We start from the raw sequence: 23,242 nt of genomic DNA on the forward strand, positions 1-23,242 counted from the left end.
TAATGGACATTTCAAAACTGAACTTCAAATTTGCTGTTTCAAATTGCAAATCTCACAAATGACACAAATATACCAATACATGTATGAATATGGATTAGTCAATGTAGGAGATCTACTGGAAGTACAATAATCACATAAAATTCAATAAATCATGATAATATTAGTGCCTAATTACATACTCAGCTCCACCACATCTCACTGACTCTGCTACATCTGACAGACTGTTTATAAACATAGAGATACACTTTGCAAACACTATATTGATGACTGACTGTATATGTTTGATATTTACAAACATTCTTTTCCTTCTGACATGACAGTTGGTATTGTGAAAACTTTACCCGTACAGAAGCTGAGAACGTCCTCATAAGCAAGCAGGTTGGATACTTCATCATCCGTGCCAGTCAAACATCTAAAGGGGAATTTTCTATCTCAGTCAGGTACGTTTTTCCTGGATCTTGATCAAACTTTTTAAAGTAGCATATAACCTAAAGTTTACACTTATACAAGTACGGCTTCTTCTAAGAGCATATAAAAGAAACAGTGCTCACCCCAGTGGCATATAAATCATGTAAATAGGCAGCACGATAGCCCGTAATCCTCCTACAGGAACGCCTGGATTAGATGTCAATAATCTCAGTAAATAGAACTACAGCCTCGCTGCCCCATATTTGTACCAGGCAAAGTAACACCCTATCTATGCCAGCCATAGTGCTCTCATGTCAGTGGCTGTCACAGTGGCCCCATACTACTTTCATTCACATGACCTTTTTACAGTCACAGCCACATGCACATAAGGCTTCTTTCATACGAGTGTTTTATCGCTGATATTTAGATGAAAAGGTGCCCGAAAATTGCTGCAATGTGAGGCATGGAATTCCAATGCATTCATACACATGGGCAATTTTCGGGCGCATGAAAAAATCACTCCCTATGGGAGCTGAAGAAAAAGGTAGGGCCGGGGGGGAAGCTTACCTGCTTCCTCCCCCTGCATCCAGTGCTTGTTGCAGAAGACAGCTTCTTCTATTTAACTTTTAAAGCTAATAGAAGCCATTCTGCTGACTGTCTCTGCAGCGTCCTTTTCATGCAATGCGGCCATGTGAATGTACGAGAAAACACTAATTCCTTCTGGAATTAGATGGCATCAATGCAGGATTACCACAATTTTTTGAAAACGCATTGGTCGTGTAAAGGAGGCCTAAAATTGAAGCCTCCAATCCCAGCCATTTAACTCCTTACGTACTGTGGTCAATAACGACCACAGCATTTTAGCGGTTGACAGGGAAAGGGGCAATGAGTTCCTAGGGAAGCTGGAGTTTGGGGGAACTAAAAATGGTGCAATAAAAGTTAAAGTTTAATTTTAAAAATTTCAGGGTAAAAAAAACTTTTTGTTTTACAAAACCCTTTTTAAAGGACAGCTGTAGTGAAAACACAATTTTCTATCCCTATATTGCTTATCTGATTGTCTGTCACACTCTGGACGTTTCCTATGGATATTGCAGTCCCTTCTATGCAGTGCAGCCTCCTGTATGATCCTTAACCAGACACTAGGTATAAAGACTGACACCATTTGTATTTTTTTTCCCTTTTTTATGAGAAAATTGAATTAGCATCCCTGCATTGTAAGGCCCATAACATTTTTCCACCAATTAAGCTGGTACCATTTTGAGGTACATGCAAATTGAGTCACTTCATTACTTGTGTTTTTATAAATGGGAGTTACCTATTAAGTTTTGTTGGTTTTTTTTCCATCTAACATGTCACTGATAAAAAAAAAAAAAATCATAATTTATCTAGTCCATCAATATGTACAAGGGAGGTGTGGGACAGCCGGCCATTCAAACTCCGCGCTATAGCGTAGGAGCTTGAAAAATTAGTGGGAAAATAGGGCAAGTCTTATCTCTTCAATTAACAGGCAAGAATCCCGATAGTGAAAACGAAACCACTGAAATCCATTGAAATTTGCGGCTTTGTGGCATTATGCGGCTGTGATAGGCGGAGAAATACACGTTTGTGTGAAACTGCCCAAACTCTGCTAGTATTCCTTTTTGTCTGACAAATCCCTGAGGACCTTTCCCATGGGTGGAATAATTTTGCTGGGACGCATTGGAATTTCACACCAAAATCTGCATAGCTTACTGTGGATATTGATGCGGAATTGCAAGCTGATTTAAACCATTTTTTTTTCAGCATCAAAATCCTCACGGAGTCTTTAAATGGAAAAAATATAAAAAAAATACACTTAATAGGTAACTCCCCATTTGTAACAACCCAAACAATGAAAATGTTACTTTATTTATCCCACACATTGAACATTGTTAAAAAAAAATGTTTTAAAATGATGTAATTGCTATGTTTGTTCATTCCCCTTCCAAAATCTGCAATAAAAAGGGATTCAAACGTTGCATTTAACTCAAAATGGTTCCATCTCCTTGGTAGAAAAATGCTATGGGCCTAAAGGCTTATTCAGATGTCCGTATATCAGTCGGCTTTTCATGCCCGGCCGATATGTGCTGCTCTCTCTGCAGGGGGAGGAGGCGGGATGGCCTGGGAGCAGAGCAATGAGCTCCCAGCCCCTCTCCCCGCCTCCTCTTAGGCTCTTGCCACTGTTTGCAATGGGAGGGCCAGGACGGGGGCGGAGCAAAGTTACGCCCCATCCTGCCCCCTCCCATTGCAAATAGTGGCAAGGGGCAGATGGGGGCGGAGAGGGCGGAGATGGGGCGGGCCCATCCCATCCCACCTCCTGATCTTGAAGAGAGGGACACCATATATCGGCTGGGTGTGAAAACCCGGCCGATATACGGACGTCTGAATAAGCCCTTAGAATGCAACGATGCAAATTCAATCATTTTATTTTGTTTAAAAAAGGTGTATTTACTGTGCAAAGTAATAAAAAAGGGCCAAAGCCAGAATGGCAGTTTTCAGCCTATCATACCTCCCAAAAAACAAAAAAGGAATCCAAAAGTATATCAATACCCCAATATTGTTTGAAACTTACCTCTTGTCCCACAAAATACAAGCCCTTATGCAGCTCAATTGCTGAAAATATAAAAACAACAAAAAACATTGGTATCGCCATAATCATACTGATACAGAGAATAAAGTTATTTTTACTGCATTGTGGAATTTCTGTTTTTTTATATGCCCCCCCCCCCTTCAAGAATAAATGAATATTAGGTTAAATAATCCATTATATGTACCCAAAAGTGATACCAATAAAAGATACAAATCATCCTGCAATAAATAAGTCCTCATGTGACAATGTCAATGAAAAAATTAAAAACGTATGGCTTTTGAACCGCGACAATGAAAAAGGGAGAAAATCACTTGGTCATTAATGTGCAAATAGACTAGTCACTAATGGAAAAAGGCCACCCATAGATCACAGAGTTTAAGTCCTAACTCTGGGATCCACACCTATCATACTTTTATAGCACATCTTGTGGGTATCTCATAGATATCTGCGATGTGACTACTCCTTCTATGGCCCTCCCCTCAATCTGTTAGAAAACTACAACTCTCAGCATGCCCTCACATCAGCAGAATTTCAGGACCTGCTGAGAGTTGCAGATATCCTTAAAGGGGTATTCGGGGCACAGACTAACATTTTAATATCTAATGTACATCATCACAATAAGTCATTCTGTAATAGGTTCACTGGACCTGGTCTAGCTACTTTCTACATTCTCTTTCTGTCATGTGACCCTCCTCCTGAAAAATATCTCTACTTCCTCTGACATCTTTCCATATCTGCTACTTCCTCCCCTGTCCATAATCTCCAACATCCTGCTGTAAGCAGTGTATGATGGGAGGTTAGGAGTGGAAGCGCTGTGCTGTATTGCTCATGTGCAGTTCAGGGTGCCAGCAGGTCCAGTCTGTCAGGCTCTTTCTGGCAGTGAGATGGAAGTTGGTCCTGGTAAGTTGCAGGACCTGTGAGCTGTGGGTGGAGCTACAAAAGACAGCTGGCTCTATTTAGGCATCTTTGCGGATTAATGGATTTCTGTGCTGCAGCATATTTTTTTGCTGATACGCAGCAGCCACCCATGTGAATGCGATTTTAAGGTGCGTACACATTCCATAGATGTGTAGACATGAGGATAAGCCCCACTTTCATCCACTTGGGTCCTGAGTGATGGACCTCAGTTGGTGAACTATGCATGACCTCTTATCTTGAGGAGCAGAGTAACGCAAATAAAAATGGAATTAAACATTTCTGTTTTGTTCCCCAGTGACTTCAACGGGATTAATTAAAAAATGTAAATATTTCCATTTAATTCCAGTCTGTTTAATTTTCTGTCTTCCAATTGGAACAAATAGCGCAGTCAGCAATGGTACAAAACGGAAATAAACTGAAATATTTCCGTTTTTTTAATAAAACCTATTGAAATCAACAGGGGAAAAACAGAAACATTTAACTTCCTTTTTATTTCTGTTTCTCTGCTCTTCAAATGGAATAGAGAAATAGAAATGGTTAACTGAGGCTAGCGAGAATGACCCCAAATAACATTAAGAGAAACTGCACTTTTTAGAAACTTTTAACATGACAAAAGAGACAAAAGCTTTTATAATTGGGGGTCCAGGTTCTAAGACTATTATGCAAAATGAAGGCACTGCAGTGTTCACCCGAGTGCTGTGTCCCTTTGGCTATCGTTGTCTGTCAGCTCCTCTTGGCCGCTGAAGACAGACACATAGACTTCTATAAACATCTATGTATCCATCATCAACTACCAAGAGAAGCTGATAGGCAGTGAACATCGCCGAAGAGACACAGCGCCCGGGTGAGCGCTATAGTCCCTTTGGCGGAGGTCTCAGCATCCAGACCCTCACTGATCAAAACTTTTCACATTGCTCTGACATGTCAGAAGTTTTTAAAAACTACAGTTACTCCTTAAAGTATACCAATATTTGGTATTAACAGAATCGGAATTGCCAGTAGGACAAGTAAGGCCCTATTAAGTTGTATAATAGTTCTTGGCATAGTTACAGGAATAAGCTGCTGGCTGCAGAGCATATACATAGGTCCTTCTTCAAGTTGGTATACATTTTTTTTTACAATGGGAGCCTGGGTATGAAGTATACCACTGTATGGACACATAGTGGACTATGTAATAGCCTTCCAACAGAGTTATACTTCAGGAGCTTTTCCATGTAACTGTTGGTTGGGCCCCCAGTCCAAAACTAATCAGATAAATGGCTCTTAGCTTATTTTGATTATATATCCCCTTTTTTCTGCTGTGTCCATTTCAGCCTGATGAAGGGCACCCAGTGGCCTAAACATAGCTTTGTCATCATTTGGAACCATAATTAAGTATTATGTGCACAACTTCTAGCAAAAACCTCTGTAGTGTGTGCAGTTCTTCCTTGTGACTATATTGGTGCTTTGGGTTCTTTATAGTGGAACCAACGTTTCCAGCACCACGTGATGTTCCTCAGCACTCAGGAGTGTGCTGCCATCTCTCCATCACAAACGAAGGCAGATCTCCACTGATTGTCAACCAGCACTGCGTCTAGTCAATTGAAACAATGAATTGAGAAGTGTGCAGTCGGCAATTAATGGAGATCCGCCTGCGCTTGCGGCCAATGCTCACAGTGTCCTTATCAAAGCTCTTTCCTGGTAATGAGCCTTATGCAAGTGAGATCACATATAGCAATTTTCAGAGATTTTCCCCACAAAAACTACCTTGGTATCTACTGTTAGATGTCAGCAGAGTCTAGTAAACTGACTGGGCAGGAGAACATTGAAAATATACTATAGAATGAATATATAGATTGTTTATCAATATACGTTTTTATAAAAACAAAAGTAGTTTTTGTCCTTTATCAGCAGTCTTCTACAAGTAGTACCATACTGTATATTTTCGCTCAAGGATCTTAGAGGCTTTTCATGAATAGTGATACCTTGCAGTTGATTGGAATAATAATTGCTTTCAGACTTATTCACGTTCTGGTTGCTGCAGGATTTTCATGCTGGCTAAACGTTAGTGAATGTTTTTTAGATTGCTTTTACACTACAGCGTAGCATTGAAGCTTTTCAGATTTCCTGGCCTTGACATTTATATGTACTTTTTTCATGTCCGCAGCTTTTTTCCCCTCTGTACACTGACATAATCTGGCTGTTAGGGCTTATTTAGACGACCGTATATCGGCTAGGTTTTCACGCCGAGCCGATATACGGTGTCCATGTGAAGCCTCATATTGCATAGAACACTCTTGGAAATACTCTGGTAATGACAAAACCCAACGTATGATTATTGCATAAATTTGTGATAGTACATACCATATTACAGTACTAGTAGAAAGCCTGTCCCAGGATTGTGACTACAGTCTACATTATATATATATATGTAGGTATATACATATATATAGACTGCAGTCACCATATTTTGACTACAGTCACCAATATATTTTGTGGCAATATGGTACACAGAATGGCCTGCAGAGGGCTGTAAACAGGCCTTCTATGTACTAAAAAGGAGAGAGAACACCCAAGAGTGTGGCAGGCAGAAAATTAAAGCATTGGTTCCTGCCACACTTAGGCCTCTTTCATATGAACGTCATTTTAGCGCTCTGATAGCTGCACTAAAAAATCACGACCAGAGCGCTAAATCATGTGAACGAAGAATAGCCATGACCAAGTCGCAGCTATTCTCCGTGAGTTTACATGGCTGGCTATGATGTCTTGCAGTGCACTGATGCCGCAGCCCCCGAAATCCCTCAGTTGCCAGAACAGTGAAAGGCATCCCTGCAGGGATGAAAGGAATCCCCGTGGAGATAAAGGGAAGCTTCCTTCATCCCACTGTGGGGGACTCCCTTCATCTCCCTTTGCCGGCCGTCTCGCATAGTCTCCCGTAGGAGTCTATGGAGACTGCGTTGTGCCATCAAAAGATAGGACAAGTCTTATCTTTTGCTGGAGAGAAATCTCAGCATCAAAAAAATTGCGCCTCTTGCAATTTTTTGACACATAATTTTTTGGACCCATAGGAAACCATAGGTTCTTTTTGATGTGATTTTTTGACATACCTACTCTGCATCAAAATGACATTCATGGGAAAGAGGCCTCAGGGGAAAAGAGGCTGCTAAGGCAGCTACAAGAGCTGCAAGCCTGAGTTCTGGTGAGGACCACACTGTGTGTGTCATAAGTCTGACAGGGAATGATGCCCTCTAGATGCCTTGATTGGGTATAGTGACAAAGACACTGTGGGTTGTCAACCCAGAATTGTGTTCTGGTGTACAGTGTGTTAATGCCAGAAATTTGAAGAAATCCGGTTGCCTAGAATCTATGTGAAACTGGCGCAATCCATTTTATGGAAAAGATTGCAGTCTCTGGGAGCGAGTAACCCCAAGTTACCACAAAAAAAATCATATATATCTATCCATATTCAGGAATATTATACAGGAGAATTAGGAGTAATAGTTACAATGCAATGGCAGATCTATTTCGAATATATGAAATCCCCAGGACAAACCAACGTAGAGGTGCCCTTGTTTCCTTCATACTCTCTGATTGCTCCTCTTCACTATTACATATTCGAGGATGGACCAGGATTCCACAAGACTTAAGTTTTGGATTTGTTAAATCAAGATTCTGCCACTTCATGAAACTGCTGTGTAAATGTAGATTATGTGAGGAATGAAGTTTGTTGTAGATGCTATGGTGATGATGATGAGATATAGTGTGTAGTAACATAATGCAAACACATGAGGGCAGAGTTGTTCTTACAACAAACCGCAACACATCAGGCCAAGAAGTATCCGAATTCTTTATTCTTGCGTTGTTTACAAAAGGGAATTATTCTGATTGTACTTTTGTATTAGGAAACTGTTATTTAAAGGAGATGTCTCGAGGAAGCAGTGAATTTTTTTTTTTGCCCAGTCCCCCTTATTAAGCATACATTACTAAGCCCCCCTGTAAATGACTTTTCTAGCTGGTTTGTACTTACCGTTCCAGCGTTTCAGCAACTTATAAAAGTTTCCCCAAGATGGCCGCCGGCTTTTTTCCCGTCGCTTGCTGTAGCCCGACATGCGCACTCCCGAGACGCTGCCAGCTGTGTCTCCATGACAACACGACGCCCCGCAGCCACCGACCGGACCCCTGGATTGAACACGGCCGACCAGTCACCCACCGCCAGGCAGCAGGTAACCGGCGCAGCCCCCGGCCCCCCCACGCTAGACCCGGCTCCCCCGCGCTACCGCCCCGGCTCCCCAGCGCTACCGCCCCGGCTCCCCAGCGCTAGACCCTGACAGACGAAGGCCCCCTCGGCCCAGCGCTAGGCCCCGGAGCCAAGCGCTAGGCTCCGGAGCCCAGCGCTAGGTTCCGGAGCCCAGGTGAAGGCCCCGGAGCCCAGCGCTAGGCCCCGGAGCCCAGCGCTAGGCCCCGGAGCCCAGCGCTAGGCCCCGGAGCCCAGCGCTAGGCCCCGGAGCCCAGCGCTAGGTTCCGGAGCCCAGCGCTAGGTTCCGGAGCCCAGCGCTGGGCTCCGGAACCTAGCGCTGGGCTCCGGGGGCCTACCGCTGTGGCCCGGGACCTTCACCTGTTAGTGAAGATCACCCCCCGACCCATCACTTACCTGGGCGGCTTCTCGGGGCGGCTGGGCTGGGCTTCTCCACTGGGCAGCTCCAGTTTCTGCACCTTCCTCTAACAGAGGATGGTACAGAATGGCCGCTCCAGCGCGCTCCCGAGCAGTGACAGCTCGTCTGCGCATGCGCAGAAGAGCTGTAGTGGGGAGCACACTGAAGCGGCTCGTGCTGAAAGGAGAAGACCGGACTGCGCAAGCGCGTCTAAAAAAGCAATCTGCCAGCGAATTTAGACGGAACCATGGAGACGAGGACGCTAGCAACGGAGCAGGTAAGTGAATAACTTCTGTATGGCTCATATTTAATGCACGATGTATATTACAAAGTGCATTAATATGGCCATACAGAAGTGTATACCCCCACTTGCTTTCGCGAGACAACCCCTTTAAGGCATTTCTGATCATTTCTGAAATACCCAACAGGAAATAAAGTAAAACCTCATTCAAATGGGAGTCATACAGCTGCACTTGAGTGTCCATATGATGTTGTTAGTTTGGGTCAGTAGACCACGACTGAGCTGGGACATGCAGCTGTAATATGGATGCACAAATATGACCATTAGAGCTAACAGTACGAGATGTAAACAGACACTGCTGCAGGCTGCACAAAGCAATCAGGGCTCCTTCAGACGACCGTATTTTACCACGATTTCATGCACGGAAAAATCCTGTGTGCAATATGTGGAGACTAGAACCAAGTGATATGAGTTCATTCTCACTTCTTTTTATTGTGCGTGTGGTTCTTGCGGGTCCACAAAATAAGGACCAGCTCTATTTTGTGCGCTAGTGGTGCAAATATACACAGTATTTGTACAGGCACACACGCAAAGTACCCTTGTTTACTGCGCAAAAAAGGTGCAATACTGTGTTAAGCTAAAAATGATGAAAACTGGGAAAACAAAATGACCAGATGTGAAAGGCCTCATTCAGACAAGCATCTATTAGCTGCGAGAAAACAATTCTGGAAAATCCTGACCATGTATGGCATTGGATTCTAATGCATTCATATACATGGGCGATTTTAAGCCATGAGAAAAAATCATGACTGAAAATCGCCAAATCACTCGGATTTTCCAGCTGCGAATTTTCCTTGCAGCGTTAAAAGATAGGCCATGTCCTATGTTTTGATAAAAATCACAGGCAGCTCCCATAGATTCTAATGGGAGCTGAAAAAAAGGAGGGAGAGGGGGTTTACCTGTGTTTGGCGCACATTGCAGAAGACAGCTGGCTCTATTTAGCTATTTAAGCTAAATAGAGTAATTCTGCCAACCGCCGCTGCAGTGTCCTTTTCACGCGATGTGACTGTGTGAATGGACGAGAAAATGCTAATTTCTTTTGGAATTAGATCGCGGTAGTGCAGCATTGCCACCATTTTTTGATGAGATGTGACCTCCGTGAAAATGCATTGCTCATGTGAAAGAGGCCTTACTATGTCCACAGGGTTTGTCAAGCGTGTCTCTGCATTTTATTTTATTCTCCTGACGGCCATATGGCGGCTTTGGCAATCATGTGGCTACTGACAACTTTAGAAACAAGATAATGCTACATATTGCCATCATAATCCAATTCACATGAAAATAGTGTGTGTGTGTGTGTATATATATATATATATATATATATATATATATATATATATATATATATATATATATATATATATCTCAAAGCTGCATGTTTGTAAATATACAGAAAACTGAACATTCCTAAAAAGTTTGTTGTAAGTGATATCTCACAAGCTCCAATTCTGCAAACTTGACCCCATAATCATATATCCTATGACTACCACTGTCACTGCTGTGCCATCATCTACCTAACATCTGGCTTCCCAGGAAGGCAGGTTTTTGCAACATTGTTTTACAAGGTGTAGTGAAAGCCCAGGAGAATACAAACAGATACACATGTAGTGAACAGAGTAACAATGATACTGTATGTATAAATGCTTACACAGAGCTCTCTTGTAAGATTCATACATCTAAGCACATGAAAATAGGTAAGCCTAGCATTTCCCCTTTGGCAGCACAGGGGTTAATCCCCCGCCTGCTTTATTCTGCCAGGCAGGCAGCTTCTCTTCTCATTATAGAGAGATCTACTTATGATCCTCACATTGTGGAACGCGTGGGATACTGTCAGACATAAGCCCCAATAACTACTCAGACTCCTGGAAACCGTGCAGGGAAGGGAATATCCTGTAGACAAAGGTGCACAGCTCCCAACTGGTGAACTACATGTGTCAGCATAATAGACCAAACAGCTAGCGAGCCACAGGTACATTAGGTTTATGGACTCCTTGGTAAACTGTCATGGGTGCTGATGGTCTGCGATGCAGACTCTGGATGGCGCATCAGCTGTCGGACGAAGACAGATTTTTTTTCTAAACTACTAATAAACTTTACTTAAGGGCTAATGCCCACAGATGGATGCTTTCCTGCGGCGGAAATCTGCAGCGGAATTCTGCGGCTATTAGGTTCTATTGAGCCTAATAGCTTTCCTGCTGCCAATGCTCACATGCAGAATTCTGCCGCTGATTTCCGCTGCGGGAAAAAAATTGCGGAATGTTCTATTTTACAGTAGATTTCTGCAGTGGGAGGTCTCTATTAATATAGTATTAATGGAGACCGCAGAAATCCGCAGCGGAATTCCACGATCACTGCCGCAGCGGAAATCTGCAGCAGAATTCATGGGCATGAACCCTAAATGGGGCTGAATTAGGCCAGCTGCACACGGCAGAGCCGGATTCCGCATGCGGGCTCCTGCAGCGGATGACGGCTCTGACCACGGCTGGCAACGCTGCGTATCTGGTTCTTCTGTACTGCAGATGACTGTAGACGCTCACTGTCGGTCATGTGCAGTATAGATTATTTCTAAATGCTTGTTTTTTTTGCACAATCGCTAGGCAATGACACAGGTACCCGGGACCTATCCGCAATGTTAATTGCAGTTGGGCCGCGGGTCAGACAGCTTCCATTGATTTCTATATATGCCATCCGCACGGAGTCCGCACCAAAATAGAGCATGCTGCAATACTTCCTCCACAATTCATTTCCACGAGTGTGAAGGAAAAAGCGGGTTTACATAGCATGCTATGAACGGTATTTGCTGCGGATCCTCTGTGCAGACACCAATCGCAGATGCCACAGCAAAAACCAGTTCGTGTGCAGCCGGCCTTACACTGCATACAATGGCATTAAAGGGGTTGTCCCGAGAAAGCAAGTGGGGTTCAGCACTTCTGTATGGCCATATTAATGCACTTTGTAATATACATCGTGCATTAAATATGAGCCATACAGAAGTTATTCACTTACCTGCTCCGTTGCTGGCGTCCCCGTCTCCATGGTGCCGTCTAATTTCAGTGTCTAATCTCCCGATTAGACGCGCTTGCGCAGAAGGGTCTTCTCCCTTCTCTTGGGTCTCGGCACGAACGGCGTTCTGGCTCCGCCCCCTTCTACGCGTCATCGCGTAGCTCCGCCCCGTCACGTGTGCCGATTCCAGCCAATCAGGAGGCTGGAATCGGCAATGGACCGCACAGAGCCCACGGTGCACCATGGGAGAAGACCCGCGGTGCATCGTGGGTGAAGATCCCGGCGGCCATCTTGGTAAGGTAAGAAGTCGCTGCAGAGCGGGGATTCGGGTAAGTACTAAACTTTTTTTTTTTTTTAACCCATCCCTTGTGTTTGTCTCCGTCCGAACGGGGGGCCTATTGAAAAAAAAAAAAGCCGTTTCGGCGCGGGACAACCCCTTTAAGTACTTAACCCCTAGAGGACCAGACTCTTTTTAGGGCTTTTACCCATGGGGTGGTTTTACTGCCCTCTTTTTTTTTTCTTCAGCTACCAAAATTATTTTTGCTGCGATTTTTTTCTGTGACATAAAGGTCTATGTTTTTATATCTTTTCTACTAACTTTTTTACCATTTTTTAGTTCTATAAGACCTCGGTCAAATGCGTGTGTTTTCTGCACATGAATAGCCACGCAAAAAAATCGCACTTTGCGTGTAGAAAAAAATTGCATGAACGGGTACATTTGCACTCGCATGTCCTTTAGCAGCTGCGAGTATTTTGTGCGTTTAAAAAAACGGATATGGGAACACTTCATAGGAAACGATTGGTTCTAACAGACGCAATCTTTTTGCACGGCTATTCATGCGCAAAATTCATGAGCATCTGACCAAGGCCTTATGGGTAAAATGTAAAAAACAAAAAAAAGTTTTTTTTTAAGTTTATAGTTTATTTTTAAAATTTGTAGATTTGCGCTAAAATAAAGCATGGGAATGGGTTCCTCATTCTGTTTCTGATGTTTTGATATATAATTTCTATGGTTTCAGATTACAGGGCTCATACAGCGATAGTTTTGGTTGGTGTCGGCGGGGGGTCATTTTCTTTTTTATGTATATATTTTTATTCTGAATTTTCTTTTACTTATTTTTGTAACTATTTTTATTACCATCTATGTCCCTTATGACGTTATTTGCCTGTGTCTGTGTCTGATAGTCAAGGACCCAACCTGCTCCTGCTTGATTACAGAAGCAGAGGCTTTAATCCTGGGCTGTATTTTTGCTATCAGCCAGGATTAAAGCCAAGGACCAAGCGCCCTAAATTTACAGTGCTTGGTCCTATAAATGCTACAGTATAGTAACAGCAATTCACACATATAATATACATATGCACATATTGATGTCAGGGATTCAGCACAGCAGGACGAGACACTTCGAATTCTGTCATTACTAACTTTCTGTTCCTACTCCTTGTCATAGTCTGTAGTGCCTTGAAGTTCAGTGGCATGACAACCTCGCAGCCTCATGTACTGTAGGTGCCACAGTACGTCACCAATTTCAGGAGCTCCGTGGCACTGCGAACTCAATGCACCATCTGCTGTACACGTTCATCTTCCATAATCTCGTGCGAGCACATAGCGCACCTACTCAAACTGCCTTGTCCCCTGTCACATAAAGTGGTACACATTATAACTAATGGCAAACTTTCCTATAACTTGTCACTATGGGAGATATTCCCCCTCTCTGTATCTGTCTATCATAGTCTATCACTGCCCTGCAACGCAGCTCTAGATCCTCTTACAGTGCCTGTAGGGTTTAGAAACATCATTCCCTTTTTTCTGGCAGGGGAGCGGAACCTTTTACAAAAAACGCAGGCACTCTGTCAACAGGCACTACTGCCAAGCCCCTTTTTCTTCCACCACTCCAGCACTTGTTGCAGCTGTCCCCCTCCTCCTGACTAATTCTTGGGCTGGAGGGGTAAAGCCATTGGCTGCTGCTGCAAGTGGCTGTATCCCGCTCCTATGTGTAAGGAGGAAGCAGACATTGCAAACCCCCCTAATAAAACTGTGCCAAACTTTCTTTGCAAAGAGCTTTAGAACTTGAACTGGACATTAGGGCAGGCTGAAGAGTTAGCGGTTCAGGGTGCCATCGAAACGGAGAGAACAGAGAGGCGACGCTGGAGCTGCAGGGAGCCAACATGGATGAGTGTAGGCTGTTTTATTATTTTTCCACATGGCCAACACAGTGATCAGAAAGGAACAAACAAATCATTTAGGATTTACCATGATGATGTCTTAAAACAAAACCAGGACAAACTTGACTTTGCTTTCCAACACTTTTAAGCCTCGTTTACATCGGCTGTATCTTTTGCCAGCTTTCCGCATGGCAACCCGAGGGCCTTCTAAAAGCCCTTGGGGCTGCCCTTGCAAATTGTGTGCCTTAATAGACTGCCTGTCATATTGTGGTATAATGTAATACTATAGTATTACATCATGCTATGGGAGCAATGAAACCATCACAAGTTCAAAAAAATGTAAAAATCACTTTAAAATGTTTTTTTTTAATTATTAAAAAAAAATAAAAGTTACAAAAAACCTTTTTCTAATTCATAATAAACAAAAAAATATCATATTTGATATCTCTTCATCTGTAAAAGTCCGATCTATCAAAGTAAAGCAATATTTATCCCATACGATAAATGTCTTTCAGGAAAAAAAAATGCCAGAATTGTCACCTACTCTCCAAGAAAAAAAATCTAATAAAAAGCAAACTAAAAAGTCATATGTACTCCAAAATGGTATTAATAGAAACCTGCAAAAAAAATGAGCCCTCATAGAACAATGTTAACAAAAACTAAAAATATTCTGTCTGTCTGAAGATGGTGGCAGAAAATAATTGTATTTTTTTTCCAGAGAGGTTTTATTTTTTAAAATTAGAACAGCAAAAAAAACTATAAAAATTTGGTATGCTAGTAATGGTACAGAATAAAGTGATGTCATTTTTGCTGCAGTACACCATAGAAACAAGCCCTAAAGATGGCAGAATTGCATTTTTTTTCCAGTTCACTCCACTTAGAATTTCTAAAGGGTTTTTCAGCACATTATATGGTGCATTTAATAGTACTATTGAAAAATACAACTCGTCCCGCAAAAAACAACAAGCCCTCAAACAGCGATGGATAAATAAAGGAGCTATGATATTTTGAAAATGGGGAGGAAAAAAACAAAACAAAAAGGGGGTTAATGACTGTACAATAAACTCTTGTGTAGTTTAATGTGCAACTTTCAATATAAACTACTCATAGAGTCCTCAGACTCTAAAGTCCCTTTAACATAGGCCAATGATTGGGCCTCGGGCTGTGCGAACCTGCACAGATCAGCCAATTAGCAAGTGAACACTTATTCTTTGGCTGATTTCATATTTTGTGCACCTGAAAAAATATCACCCTTGTCGACAGCACATCGCCCTGTGTAAGCTATGCTGCTGCTGATGAAACTGGGGGACGAAAAACCATGTTTATGATTTTTCGTCCCCTGTACATTCCGAATTGGCCAATTAAACAAGTATGGTTGATCTCGTTGATCAGCGTCTATCATTGGAATAAAATTTTGCCATTGCGAAAGGGAACCCTTGTGTATATCAATTCAGTAGGAGGAACTCTTCTCAGAAGTTGCTTGGAGACGCAAGTTGGAGAGGAAAATGGTTCCACGAAGTCAGACAGATCTAGCAGTATACTGATCTGTCAGTTCCCTTCACTTATCAGTTAGTTCCATTGCATAGATAGATAGATAGATAGATAGATATTTATTACTTGTTTTCATCCTGCATCAGAATACATCAGATGACAGTAAGTAGAAACCAGATTGTTTTACTAGATGTGTACATCATGTTCTTAAGAGTCACATCATTTGAGATCTTTAAAGGCCAGTCCTGGTGGATACTAGCCGGTCTTTGGGCTGACTCATAGGATGCAGAAATGTTAAAGCAAAGTGAATAAGAATTATATCCAGTTCATTTGAGTAGCTGGTAAAGCATTTGAAAGCATCATATAGTGGTAATGTCCTGTAGGAGTTAATGAACACTCTCCTACTTTCTAAGCTGTTGACCTTGCCAGATCAATCACTGAATCTGGTTCATAGAACGAGACAGGGTCATGATGCATCACAGGCTGTGTTCATGAAGGATGAATAATGATAATGCTCAAAAACTAAAATTATTTTCACTGACCAAATTCATTTATTGTGAAAGAGAGACATCTGGTGGTAACTTCTGGAACTGCACCTGCTTAAATTGTCTCAAACTTAGCCATTACAGTGATTGAGATATTGGAAATTATTCCGTGCTTTTTAGTCTTTATCTAACAGAAAATCTTCATTAGAAAAAGAGAGACATGATAAAGTAATATTACAACTGTAGAAATATTGTGCGTGACAGACATAAACACACTTTCAAAGCATGGGAGTAAGGCTCTGTTCACATTTGCTCCAAAGGGTCTCTGACACAGATCCATTATGAAATGACAGACAAAAAAAAAATCCTTTTTCACCAGTAAAGTGCCAGACTGAATACAGGACCCGAATGGATTACATTATAATAGTCATGTACGCATTTTCCAAGCAAGTAATCTGAGTCTGGGCTTATCCACACCTGTGTTCAAACCTGCAGTCACAATTCTTTCTCTATTTCCATTTTAGGTCCATTTTTCTATTCCAAAAATGGAACAAACATTTCCACTTTTTGTCCCCATTGATTTTAAAAAATGGAAAGTTTTCAGTTTGCTTCCTTTCCGTTTCTGTTCTTTTTTTTACAGGAACAAATAGCGCTACAGTGAGAAACTCCAACATTTCTGCCACAATTGGGCTGCGCCTAATGTGACTGTTGGCTTTTATCTATCCTACAGTGCCACCAAGGTTCTCTTGGCAACTACTTCCTGCCACAGCCTGCCCTCTCTACTCCCTTCACAAGGGATTGCTCCAGTTACTTTTATAGATCTGCCCTGTGCCTCCATGGATCCTCATGCCCACTATCCTGCTACCCAAATGCTAATGCAATGAGCAGGGGTCACTTATATATATATCCAGTGAGTGATGCCATTTATTGTTGTGGTAGCCTGTTCGTGAGGCCAGAAATTGCAATGTGCAATATAAATATATAAAAATGATCCAGTTACGTGACTGCCAGAATCTGTAACGGCAGTGAAAAAATAGAAAAAATATATATATAAAGTTGGTGATTGCCAAGGAAGTGTACACGGGGCCGAGGGATAAACTATATACAGATTTTTCTTGTTACCTGGAAAGGCAGACAATGATGGGGGTTGTAGTTGTCAATTTGTGCCGCCGCAGTTCCATACACTGACATTCACGCTCGCCGCATTAATCATACTGGACAAGTGTATAGTACCTCGGGTCCTCCGGAACGGGGGAGGCCCGGTACAACTTTACTAGTGACTTTTCAAGAAATATAGTAGACTTCAGTATGCAGAATTTACAGTGCAGGAAAACTTTGTACATATTCAGCAATTACTTGACATGAAAGTCAATGGCCACAGAATGGCTATAATAATCACCCCGCTCTCATAGACTTCAGCATGTGTGGGTGTCAGTTACGGGTGTACCACTACACGGTGATCTATACTTCAGACGACCACATAGGAATCATCAATAAATCTCAATATTATCTTCAGAGGTTCAGTAGACTTCTGCACTGTTGTATAACTGTATGGACTTCTTGTCAATGGCAAGGGTAATTACTCACTACGGCTCTCTCTTGTGGGGAAAACATTTAGGCTCACTCACTCCCATGCGCTTCACATATGGTCCGGCGGTCTCTCCTTTTCCTCCATCTTCACAGTCTGGCCACGGTCTACTTGAGAATAAAGTTTCCAGAGGAGACCTTAAAGTTCTCTTCACCCCAACTAACAAGTTTACCAGACTGTCTCACAAAAGCCGAGGGAAGGCATCCTCCTCCAGATTCCGCAGCAAATGCCACCCATAGCATGGTATGGCAAAACGTGATTTCTTCTACATGAGCGGAAATCGATTGCGATTTTGCGCTCGCATCGACAGCTTCCATTGAAGCCAATGTAAGCCGCCTGACAAGTGGCCCTTCTCTTCTATAATCATCATTGCAGAAAAGGTCGCTGGATCTGCGTCGTTGCCTAGCGACAGCACAGCAAAATTTATACTGCGCATGTGAGACGGCCGGCACATCCGCAGCACAGATTAGAAGACTGTGCACAGGTACGCAGGAGTCACTGGCCGGGCACAGAGTCGGATTCCACTGCATGTGGAATCCGACCCGTCCGTGTGTGGGTGGCCATACTGTAGCCTGATGTCATCTCGGCTGTTGTCTACTGTGCCAAGGTCTCGCACCATCCTATGGCATGTTCCCTAGGGCCTGCTGCAACCATTCACTGATTCCATGTCTCATTGCTACTGCAACACTCTTGTCTAACTCCTCTGAAGCCAATCCTTTATCAGGCTCCTTCTTTTTTGAGTGTTCCATGTTTCAGACTTATATCTTTTCTCTGTTGGGTAACAGAAGGACTAGTCCCTCAAATGTGACTAGCACTCACTGACCGAACTTCCTCCTGCCAGCTCCTTTACATCACCTCCTCTTCATCTCTTTAATGGCAGCGCCATCTAGTGGTGATAGCAATATTATGGGATAAACACTACGGACTAATCTACACACAACCAGTAATGGGGAGTAGGATAATAGGGACAATCACCTAAACAAATGTCACATTAATAGGGAATTGCAAGGCTGACCATCCTACATGCAGACACCCAAATATGTAAGTGGGTATCTGCTATTGATTTTCCTCGGTGCTTGGCTATATTTTAGCTCGGCTCCACTAAGCAGAGCTGTGATCTATGACTACTGTTAACTACAGTGCCTACAGGGAGTCTGCGGGGACTGAGACATGACCCAGGCTGATGCTAGTTGTTAGACACCTCCTTTTAAATTTTCCACATTGGTGGACTTAAATGCCTAAGATCAAGGACAGGAGGGTAGTTTCTTACGTCCTTAGAGCCCATGAATATATTTTAAGCAGCTGGATATGCTATATGGTATAGCCTTTCTCAAGCACCCCTATTTTTTCTATTCCATCCTCCTTTCCTTCCTTCTGGTTTTCTCTGGCACATGCTACATACAAAATATTTCATTAGCTTTCTTACATTGTAACTCTATAACTTCACTTCATACTTTGTTTTTCTTGTTCATCTGAAATAGTGTACTGACTTTGTCGCTTTACTCTGCTTTCAGTCAAAGTGATTGAAATCTAAAGACATTTAAAGGAGACAGGTACAAAGATATTTGTCAGTCAGGCTGTTATCACTAGCAGAGCCCTGTGAGGTCACTCATTTTCACTGCAGGGAATTTCTTCTCCATTCCGCCCATGTAATAGTCCTGTTGAGTCTGATAGAGCGAGTGCCACGCTTTGCCAAATGGGTCAACCCCTTTAAAATATAAAACGGCCCCTGAATCTTTACATAAATGAGGTTTAAACATTATTGGGCGCTAATACCTCAAAGGAAACAGCAACCAGAATTGGTTAGATGGTCCTTTGTTGCTTTATAAGACTGAAATGCTTCGGATTTGTTATAATAAACTTTATGAAGCAATAAATAAACAATATAGTAAAAGCTGGTTACTATTTGACACATTGATAAGGGACTTATATGAATCCCTGAGAAGACTGTATGCCAACCTTGTGGGACAGAGTTTGGGAGCGCCATTCCTACCCTCTTTCAAATGGTTTGCACTCAGTAACTTAGTGGCCAGTGTTTTATGAGTATGCAATTTAGACATAAGAAGGCAAACCTGCCAACGCCAATTAGTCTGGCTATTGGTCTAATGTGTATGTGATCAGATATGTTGGATTTGGACATTCTTGATTGTGTGCCAAGCAATGACCTATTCTAATCTCCTTGTAGAAATAAACCTTCACCGAGCCTCCATGTTCACAAGGGAGTTAGGAGAGATGGTTGTCAGTAGAATCAATGTTGAGCCCAAACCTATCTTTTATGTATGGCTGGCTTTAGACACTTCTTGCAACCTTAAGCCTCAAACTATAGCTTAGTTACTTTAGGCTTACAATAAAATTCTGTTTGATTTTTATGACCGCTGTGATTGGCTGCAGCAGCCTGTGATGTCCCGGAAGGGGTAAATGACGAGTCGCGCAGAGCCGGGACGGGTCTGTTTTAATTTTTTTCTTCATGGTCCGTATTTAGAAATAAATAAGCTTGAAAACCAATTTAACACTGATATTCCTATGTGTGGCAACCCCTACATGCATTATAGATAGGTTATGTCTCTGGGCCAACCCTACAGTCCTTGCTATATTTGTAACGGTGGAGGCTCCTGAAATATCTGTTTATAGATAATCTTATGTAAAATTGTTATTAAATCTCTTCATTTTATCATGATTGTATTTTTTCTGTAGACATGAGGAAGATGTGCAACATTTCAAAGTCATAAGAGACAAGTCAGGAAATTACAGCTTATGGACAGAAAAATTCAAGTCACTCAACAAGCTTGTCGACTATTACAAAAATGTCTCAATTTCTCGACAGAATCATGTTTTACTGCAGGATGAAAGTTCTGCCCAACCACAGGTAAAAAGCTGAGGGTGGTTACATATATATTGTAGACTTGTATATAGAATGTGTTTAACACACTAGGTTTTTGTCTGTAGGATAACACATAGACTCGATATGATATGTGCTCTGCATTAGAACTCATTGGCTGTACAGCCCCATAGTATAGAATTAAATGGATTTAGTCTTGACAAGAGGTGTCTAAGGAGGGTGCTTAATCTGTCTATAAATGGCCTGCACAACAAATCTGTACATCCCTCTTAAAATCCCTTCAGAAGACAAGCGGACAAACGATGAAATGGCTTCTTGGAGTCCATTTACCCTATAAACAATATATCGTTTGAACGAGCAAACATTGTCATAGTTTGCTCGGGCAGTCTGTTTATACAGCAGATACATTGTTGGCTCGTTCAAACAAGAAATCGTTCAGTTATTCACATTCACTATATAAGGACTCATTGACATGAACATAACATTCTGCGCTGTTAGCAGCACCCAGACCTCTCTTCCAATAGGAACCAATAGATTCCTATAGAAGTGTTCACTTGGAGGTTGTTAAGTGCACAAAACTCACAATTCAAAAGATAGGATATGTGAGTTCAAACTTGCATGTCGGCCCCAGAGTGCGGGAAAACATAGGACATATCCTATCTTTGCTGCATGCTTTCCATAGGCTCCTTTGGGAGCCTTGAAAGCATGCAGCAAGTGCCTCGGAGCATGTGAACGGGCTGTTTCAGGGAGCTTGAAGCAACCCGTTCACGCGATCCTCACAGTGCTGTGCTCACTGCTAACAGCGCAGAATATTACTCTCATCTGAAAGAGCCCTAAATGAGAACTATTGAATGATCGGTATTAAAACTGAACGATAAGGGAACGAACCAACGACGATTTTTAGTGCTACGCAAAATGAATGATAAACAAAAAGAGAGCGATTTATCGTTTGTCGTTTGGTGGTTGGCTGCGTTTAGACTGAAAGCTTATCGTTCACTTTCACTCATTTGAACAATTTTTTTAACAATGATCGCTCCTTCTAAAAGTGCCACTATTCTGCATCAGAATCTGCATATATTAATAACCCCTCTGATGGAAATAGAACATTATGGCTGCAAAAAGGAGATCTTTGTTTTTTGCTAAACAGCACTATTATGAGTTGGGTAACCAATCAATCAGCCTCTTAGCCCATTTAATTAATCAGAACTCTGCATCCCCTGCTATCCTCCGCATTCACTCTGATATGGAAAAGGTTCTCACTGATAGCAATTCCATAATGGGGAGATTTCAACAGTTTTACCGCAATCTTTATTCTACCAGATTTGAGCATACGCCCCAAGAACTGAATGCCTATCTTAATAAATATACCAGCCCAAACTTGACCCCAGATCAGCAAATTTTTGTAGACGCTCCTTTTACTTTAGGCTCTTTCTGATATGGCAAGGGGCCTCCCTGTTAAAGTGTTTGCAAAATATCAACAAATTATACTCCTCCAACTTCCGGCTGTATATAATGTGGCTTAAAGGGGCTCCTTGTCAGAATCCTTCTATGAAGCCAACACTGTACTTATCTTAAAACCAGATAAAACATATTGACTGTGGTTCTTATGTCCTATTTAGAGGGTCTAGTCACATAAGCGTAATTCCATTAATAAGTGTGTGAAAATAGTTTGGGAAGGAGAAGTCATTATAGAGCCTTTATGAAATCTATAAAGACAGGGATCCAGACAATTATTAACCCTTTCTAATCCAATTTTGGATTCAAGATTTCCTAAAAGGCTTTCTCTTTTTGCTGTTATACAACAGTGCCATCTGCTGGCTAAAGCCAGTGTGCGTGCGCAAGAGAGGCTCAGACAGCGGAGTGGCTGGCAATAGACTGTAAGAATACCCTGTCGGAGGTTTTCTGACATTGGAGCTGTACAAGCTTCAAACAGAATGTAGGGAGACATCAGACAGTGGATTGGAAAGGGTTAACATAGCCCAATATTATTGTAAGAACAGCAGGGGATATAGCTACAAATTCCATCACCTACTTAATACATTTGCAGGAATACATAGGGGGATTATATATCGGCACCAAAAAATATGTCTTTAGCACAACAATACATATATTACAAATGAATCTCCCCGTAGAATCTATGATGATTCACATTTAAAAGAGATATTTCTATGAATCAGTCCACTTACTCCATGTGGATAACTCGAGTATACAGAATGAAAAGAATGTGACATCCTGAATGGTGAAGCAGGTATACATTGTCTTTCATTAAATGTGTTTCTAATAGATAAACAATAGCTGGTTGAAATGGTTGACTAGATGAAAAACAGTGTATCTTTTAGTTTTGTCCTCCATAACCCGCACATTTCATGAAATTATATTAACCTCTTGAACCATGGTAAATGATATTCAATGTTTATGTTTTACACATATGATTTAAAATGTTGGCTGCATTGCATTGTAGAATAGGAGAAAGAGAGCGATGTGGAGAAAACAAAATGACCCTACCACACCCAACCCCATATACATATACCCAGGGGCGTAACTATAGGGGGTGCAGGGGATGCGGTTGCACCCGGGCCCAGGAGCCTTGGGGGCCCATAAGGCCCCTCTTCTCCATATAGGGAGCCAGTACTATAACAAAAGCATTATAGTTGGGGGCCCTGTTACAGATTTTGCACCGGGGCCCAGAAGCTTCAAGTTACGCCTGTGCTTATACCCATAACCCCTAGGGAACTAATCACCAAGTAGTAGTGATAATGGTAAAACAAAACCTCAATATCACAATAAGGTCACTAATAATAAGTCGC

At 42.0% G+C, this 23,242-nt stretch overlaps 1 protein-coding gene across 2 annotated transcripts in view; it reads left to right on the forward strand.

The window, feature by feature from the left end:
- Nucleotides 1-23,242, forward strand: part of LOC136619851 (GRB2-related adaptor protein 2-like) — a 190,139-nt gene that overhangs the window by 157,591 nt on the left and 9,306 nt on the right. For both annotated transcript variants that reach the window (XM_066594585.1, XM_066594586.1), the window contains exons 4-5: nt 321-440; nt 20,291-20,462. In XM_066594585.1, the coding sequence (XP_066450682.1) occupies nt 321-440; nt 20,291-20,462 (292 nt within the window). The remainder of the gene's footprint in view (nt 1-320; nt 441-20,290; nt 20,463-23,242) is intronic.

The sequence above is a fragment of the Eleutherodactylus coqui genome, chromosome 3, assembly GCF_035609145.1.
Source record: "Eleutherodactylus coqui strain aEleCoq1 chromosome 3, aEleCoq1.hap1, whole genome shotgun sequence".
Taxonomy (NCBI): domain Eukaryota; kingdom Metazoa; phylum Chordata; class Amphibia; order Anura; family Eleutherodactylidae; genus Eleutherodactylus; species Eleutherodactylus coqui.